This window comes from Lates calcarifer, unplaced genomic scaffold (assembly GCF_001640805.2).
Source record: "Lates calcarifer isolate ASB-BC8 unplaced genomic scaffold, TLL_Latcal_v3 _unitig_5990_quiver_3116, whole genome shotgun sequence".
Lineage (NCBI taxonomy): Eukaryota > Metazoa > Chordata > Actinopteri > Centropomidae > Lates > Lates calcarifer.
The window spans coordinates 1-6650 of NW_026117826.1; the positions used below are offsets into that span (position 1 = coordinate 1).

The 6650-nt window shown below is 45.0% G+C and overlaps 1 protein-coding gene and 1 pseudogene across 1 annotated transcript; both read right to left on the reverse strand.

Moving 5' to 3' along the window:
• Positions 1 to 1556: 1556 nt before the first annotated feature.
• On the reverse strand, positions 1557 to 2733 carry LOC108879182 (cytochrome c oxidase subunit 7A-related protein, mitochondrial-like; annotated as a pseudogene).
• A 1306-nt stretch (positions 2734 to 4039) lies between these two features.
• Positions 4040 to 5824, reverse strand: LOC108879181 (potassium voltage-gated channel subfamily G member 3-like; the record flags this gene model as incomplete). Its single annotated transcript, XM_018670378.2, is given in 2 exon segments — positions 4040 to 5617; positions 5619 to 5824. Coding segments are annotated over 2 exon segments (660 nt in total), but the record flags the coding sequence as incomplete, so codon positions are not given.
• Between the last annotated feature and the right edge of the window lie 826 nt (positions 5825 to 6650).

A 6650-nucleotide genomic window follows, 5' to 3' on the forward strand; every position in this document is an offset into this window, starting at 1 on the left:
ACGTCAGGTGATGAACTGATGAACAGTTACTGAATAATCTCAGGTAACAACAGGACTGAGGACAGGATGAATAAATGAATGAGTGAATGAGTGGATGAGTTAATGAATTAATGAAGGTCAGACCTCCATCAGCTGCCTGCAGTGTTGTTGTGATGACAGCCAATCATAGCTCTGTGCCGCCTGAATGTTAATGACTGAGCTGCTAATGATGTGAGGAGCTCGTTAAGGTCACTCTTCTGCTCTTAACGAGGACACTCTGTCCTAATTAACTTCCTGTGAGACTGCTGAGGTCACAGCAAGTCACATGGTTTGATGCTGTCGTTGTGGTAACCACCAACAGAAACATATCCGTCAATCAATCAATCAATCAATCAATCAATCAGAACATTAATTTTTAGTGTGATGACGTTCATTCACATTGATTCTGTGAACTTGTTAAACGAAGACGATGAGGCCTGAAGTCTGATTTTAAACAGTTTTTAAAATCCGCCCTGAATCGCTGCTGTTACCATGGAGACGGTGACCTGATGTTCTCTGTCACCATGGAGACGGTGAAACAGGATTCTAGGTCAGACTCTGAGGATCAGCTGCAGTTTGTCAGAACAAACAAACAAACAAAGAAAGCACAGGATGTTTTCAACAGTCTGATGGTTTCTCTGTCAGAGCTCAGTTATTGATCACTGATCAGAGGCAGTATCAGGGTTAAACAGTGGGAATCAGGATTTTCTCTGAGGCCAAAACGTTCACAGCAGCTGCTGAGAAATCTGTTGCTCTGTGGACAGAAGGTTTTAATCCAAACTGAGACGTCAGCTCGTCAGAAGAGAAAAAACCAAAGATGAGCAGATCAGAGACTGACAGAGAGAAACCTTCAGCTGTCTTTGATCAGACCACAGGATGGAGCTGATCAACCTCTGTATCAATACACAGTTCAGACTGTTGGTCCATTAGCTGTGTGTGGTGTGTGTGTGTGTGAGAGAGATCCGTAACCATGACGCCTCATCTCAAGCATCCCATCGCCATCTCCATGGCAACAGGGCCAGTATGACACACAATGTTTGGATCATTTTAGTCTTATCAGGCCAAGCTGAGAGTGTGTGTGTTACTGTGTGTGTGGTTGAATCACTGACATCAGATGATAATAAATATAAAACCAATAATCAATTAATTTCTCTGTTGTTGAAACAGAGTCTGAACTCTGAGTCAGTTCAGCTGAATGGAGGAAAACCTTACTCTTCCTCCACTCATCCTCTCCTCACTTCATCAGACACTGTAAAAGCAGTCTCTGTGGTTCAGGTGGAGCTGCTCTGAGATCTGCTGAGGGAACAGATAATCCTCCATAATCCACCTGTACAAGCTGCAGATAATGAGGAGGATCAAGACTCATAAAGACCGGATCAACTCAGACCAGAGGAACAAACATCACAATGTTTTCTCTGCAAACTGATCTCAGACCAGTTTATAAAACAGAGACTGATGAGTCTAGCATTAGGATCATGTGACCCAACAGCTCACCTGTCCACAGGTGTGTCTGTACCTGTCTAAAAAAAAAACACTAATTCTTTTACAACAAAATAAACTTTATTACTAAATCACATTTCTGTACAAAGTGTTTTTATCTGAAGACAGATGGTCCCTGAACACCTCATCAGAAAACCTCCACCTGTCCCTGAACGCCTCATCATCGTCACCTCTGGTCCAATTAGAGAGCAGCATCTGGGTGGCGTCACTTGTTGCCAGGCTGGGCAGCGATGTAGAGCGCCATGAGGCAGTAGAGCACCCCCCCACAGTCAGACCCATGGTGGTCCGGTATAGCAGCCTGTCGATCAGACCCCTCTTCAGGTGGACCGGGACCCCGTCTGCCTTCTGAGACACAGAACAACAGGTTACCTGGAGGGGCAGGGCTTAGATCACCTCATACAGGTCACATGATCCACAACTAACACACCTGACACTGCCAGGGTTATCAAACCACAGACAGTCACTCAGTGCAGTGGGGGACTCTAAGAGTCACAGTGTGTGTGCGTGTGCATGTGTGTGTGTGGGGGTGGGGGGGCAGAGTTACCTGGAACAGTTTCTGCATTTCTTGGACTCTGTTGGCTCCCATGTACTCCACCTGACTTCTTGTTTCTGACACCAGTTTGGTTGGAGATGCAAAAATGATGGGAGGAAACAGGAGGTACGCTGGGACGAAGACCCTGGGTGGGGGGGGGGGGATTGATTTTATTTTTTCATTTTTCATAAGGTAAAATTTTGTTTGATCCCCCCCCCATCCTTTCATATTAAAAGAGAGATAGATTAATCAATAATCAAAATGATCAGCGACTGAGTGAAGAAACAAACGGACTGTTTATGTTTTAATGTCGAATCTGAGTCATTGATCTAAACACGTCATATTATGATCGACTGAGAAGTTTGATCTTTGTTTTCTGATCATCAGCAGTGATCGATCCGGGAACTGATCAGCTGATCTATTATTAGCATTATTCAATCACCCGGTAACCACTTTATTTTCATTTGACTCCTCAGTAATAATCAATCACTGATCAATATACTGGCTTCTCAGTATTAACCGTCTCTCTCCTGCAACTCTGATGTTTAGCATTAGTATTAGCATTGGCTGCTCTCCCGGTGCTAACAAGGTCACGCGGTGTTCCGGGTCTCACCTGCGGGTTGTAGGAGGAGGCGGGAGCTCCGGTTAGCCGCTGCGTCAACTCCGTTCACTTTGTAGTACATATTGAGGAGCGCTAACTCAGGTAAAACACACCTGGACACGCAGACACTTCAACCTGTTGCTGACGCACCGATAATTGCTATATCTCCTGATTGACAAACACAGCGCTGCGTGATCACGTCAGAGCCCGCACTGAAGGACCCATGGCGGAAGAGGCGTCCGTGACGTGCCTAGAATAAATCCGTTTAACACATTAAACTTCACTAAAAGACATTAACCTTCATTAAAAACAGATGAAAATTCCACTAAAACAGATTAAACTTCACTGAAAACAGATTATACTTAATTAAAAACACGTCCTCTTTTCCTCAGTAACATCTTTAAATACTGATGAACAGCTTTGTGTTGTATGAAGTGTGAACTGTGATGAAGACCACAGCTGAAAGACAGAAACTGATCTGATAATCATCAATAAACCAACAGCTCCTCTGATAAACAACATGCTTTAACTCCTGACTCAAACACAAACACTGATTTTAAAGATTCTTAAAAACACAAACTGCTCCTTTAATGAATATATCAGGATTTAATAAATAAAAAAGAAATAGTGATTTTATAGTTCAGCTCTGTACAGAGAGAAGGAAAGAAGAATAAAAACAGAATGAGAGAAAGAGAAGATGTTTCTGTGTTTGGAGATTAAAGGGATAGTCCATGTAAGTCATAAAGGCTGCGTGTGTTCTGCACCAAAAGAAGAAGATGAGTGTTTCCTCAGTGAGACATTTCACACTGATTTTTTCCATTTCACACTGATTTTTTCTTCGTCCCAGCATCCCTCCTGTCTCTCCTCCCGCCATCTTTGCTGACATTTCACTCCAGCAGCTCCTCCATCCTCACTTTTCAAAACCAAATGTTTTCAACACTTCAACTTCCTGTCTGAGTCTGCTGTTGCCGTGGAAACCGTGGACATTGTCCAGTTACAGCAAAGAGTTTAACCCTTGACGGACCGAGGCACACCCCCCCACCCCCCTCCCAGGACAGCTGCAGTTTGACCTGAAGGAGAAACTGGATGAAGACTGAATCAATGTGGATCAAATGATTAACCTAATAATCAGCTCATGTTACATTTTAAATGTGGATGTTTGTTCTGTTTCATCTCAGGATCCTAGAGTCAGTGAAGGGAGGACGTTTTTACTGCTGAGGATCTCCGGGCAGAACATCAGATTAAACTGTTCACACACACATCACACAGTAAATCATCAACAAACCATCAGTGACTCATGGTTGAAAACAGAGTTCAGGATAAAGTCATGAACAGGGGAGGCGTCGACAGGCTGGAAAAAAGAATCAGAAATCTCATCAATTCTTTAAAGTGAAGTTTATAAATGAACCTTTGACATTTTACACAAAAACATCAACAACACAAACTGAAACAAAGATTGTGTGTCTGACCTGTGTTCACTCTGATCTGAGGTCTGTCAGAGGTGAAGATGTTCTGCTTTTATAAATATCAGATAGTGTGAGGAGGATGTTTCTGTGTGAGGATCATGGAGTCTGGATGGAGGATGGGTGTTTCAGTCAGAACTGATTGATGATCAATGATTCAGTCGTTAAGACCTGTATCTGGTTCCAGAGACTGAACTCTGCAGCAGAGAAACTCAGGATCTGATGAAACAAAGTTTATTTTTCATCTCATTGGTTCTAAAAAAATAAACCAACCTCTGTCAGAGAAGGTGGAGCAGTGAGAACTGATCACTCAGATTCATTGAGCTTGAGTTTTAGACAAATCAACAGATATGGAGATGAATATTTATGTGTCTGTACATGGAGCGCAGATTTTTGTCCTCTAAAAGTCAACAACATGGTCTGCACAGCTGCGTGGGCTGTTTAACTGAACACTGTGTTTACATAGCTCTGTCCAGGAAACTTCACTGGAAATGATCCAGAAACTACAGCACCTGTAAAATAAACTGTGTTCGATTCTTTCTGTGGATATAAAACACAAACTGAGGCTCCGGAAACCTGAGACCAACCTGAAGGCATAAAACAAAACCTGGTAGTAAAAATATGAAAAGTTTTTGTTGGACCTAATGCGACTCTTTGTGGGTTTGGTTCCATTTACATTGGAGGTCAGAACTCAGAGTGACGGCGACAGGAAAGACTTTATATCTGCTCTTTCAAATCTGCTCCACCTGAAGAAATGAGTTGAACACAAACTCTTCAGGACGTTGTTAAAAAGACGTTCACATTTAAAACCTGGAACATTAAACCATGAAAGTGAACTAATTCAGTCGTATGTCAGACTAGCTGTTGTTAGCAACAGTTGCTAGGAACAGCCATCTTGGATTCTGATGTCGGGGATGCTCCGACTTCAGGAGGCGTTCAGGTTCAAACTTCTGACTGGAAACTCGGAAATTCAGACTTCAGAGAAGAACTGGAAAGCAGCGTTAGACTCTGATGTCTGAGGAAATTCCTGTAGTTCTTCCTGTAGTCTTTCAGTTCATGAAGTCTGCAGACAGGCTGTGGGTGCAGCGGGCGGAACGAACCTTGAGCTCGTGGTAGCACTGGACGAAGCTGTGGTAGATGAAGGTGATGGGCAGCGCAAGCAGCACGATGCCACTCACCACGCAGAGGCCGCCCAGCACGCGGCCTGCCACCGTCACCGGGTACATGTCACCGTATCCCACCGTGGTCATGGAGATGATGACCCACCAGCACGCGGCGGGGATGCTGGCGTAATCCTGGTTTCCGGTCTCCAGGTCCAGGCCATGCTCCAGCAGCTGGGCCAGTGCGCTAAAGATCGCCATGGCGACGCAGATGAAGACCAGCAGCATCACCATCTCGCGGTAGCAGCGGCGCAGCGTCAGGCCGAGCGTCTGCAGGCCCATGAAGTGACGCGCCAGCTTGATCACCCAGAAGATCCGCATGATGCGCAGGACGCGCAGCGTGACCCGCACGCTGCAGCTGAGAGTTTTCCCCTGTCAGGATCGTCACGGTGACGGAGATGTAGTACGGCGTGATGGCCAACAGGTCGATGATGTTCAGGGGACGACGGACAAACTCACATTTATCACGAGAAACCAGGAAACGGACGATACACTCAGCTGTGAACCAACCGATACAGACCGCCTCGATGATCCTGCCAGGGAAGCCAATCACAGAGGGGAGGGGTCAGAGAGAGTCAAGCCTAAACAATAAAGTTATAGATGAAGACAATCCAATCAGAGTCAAAGATTTAAGACAGAGACAAGTATTACCCACACAACACATCAAACACAAACTGGATCTACATTCACCGGCCACTTCATTAGGTTCACCTGTTCACCTGCTCATTAACGCAAATATCTAATCAGCCAATCACAGGGCAGCAGCTCAGTGTGTTTAGTCCTGTAAACCTGGTGAAGTTCAGACTGAGGAGGAAAGGTGATGTCAGACTCTGAACGTGTCCTGGTTGTTGGTCTGAGTGTTTCAGAAACTGCTGATCTACTGGGACTTTCACTCACAACCATCTCTAGACTTTACAGAGAGTTTACAGGAGGTCAGAGGTCAAACCACTTCGAGCTGAGAGGAAGCCAACAGTTACTCAGATAACCACTGGTTACAACCTGCAGTCTGCAGATCATGTGTGAAGGCTGAAGCAGAGACAGCAGCAGAGACCACTGCAGGAGTCAGTCCTGTCAGCTGAGAACAGGAAACTGAGGCTACAGTTCACACAGACTCACCAACCCTGGACAACAGAAGACTGGAAACACATCGTCTGCTCTGATGAGTCTGGATTTCTGGGTCAGAATCTGGTGTAAACAACATGAACTCATGGATCCAACCTGCCTCGTATCAGTGGTTCAGGCTGATGGTGTAATGGTGTGGAGAATATTCACTTGACTTCTCTTGACTCACTTTGGGCTCCTCAGCACCAACTGAGCATCATTTAAACTCCACAGCCAACCTGAGGATCAATGCTGACCATGTCCATCCCTTTATG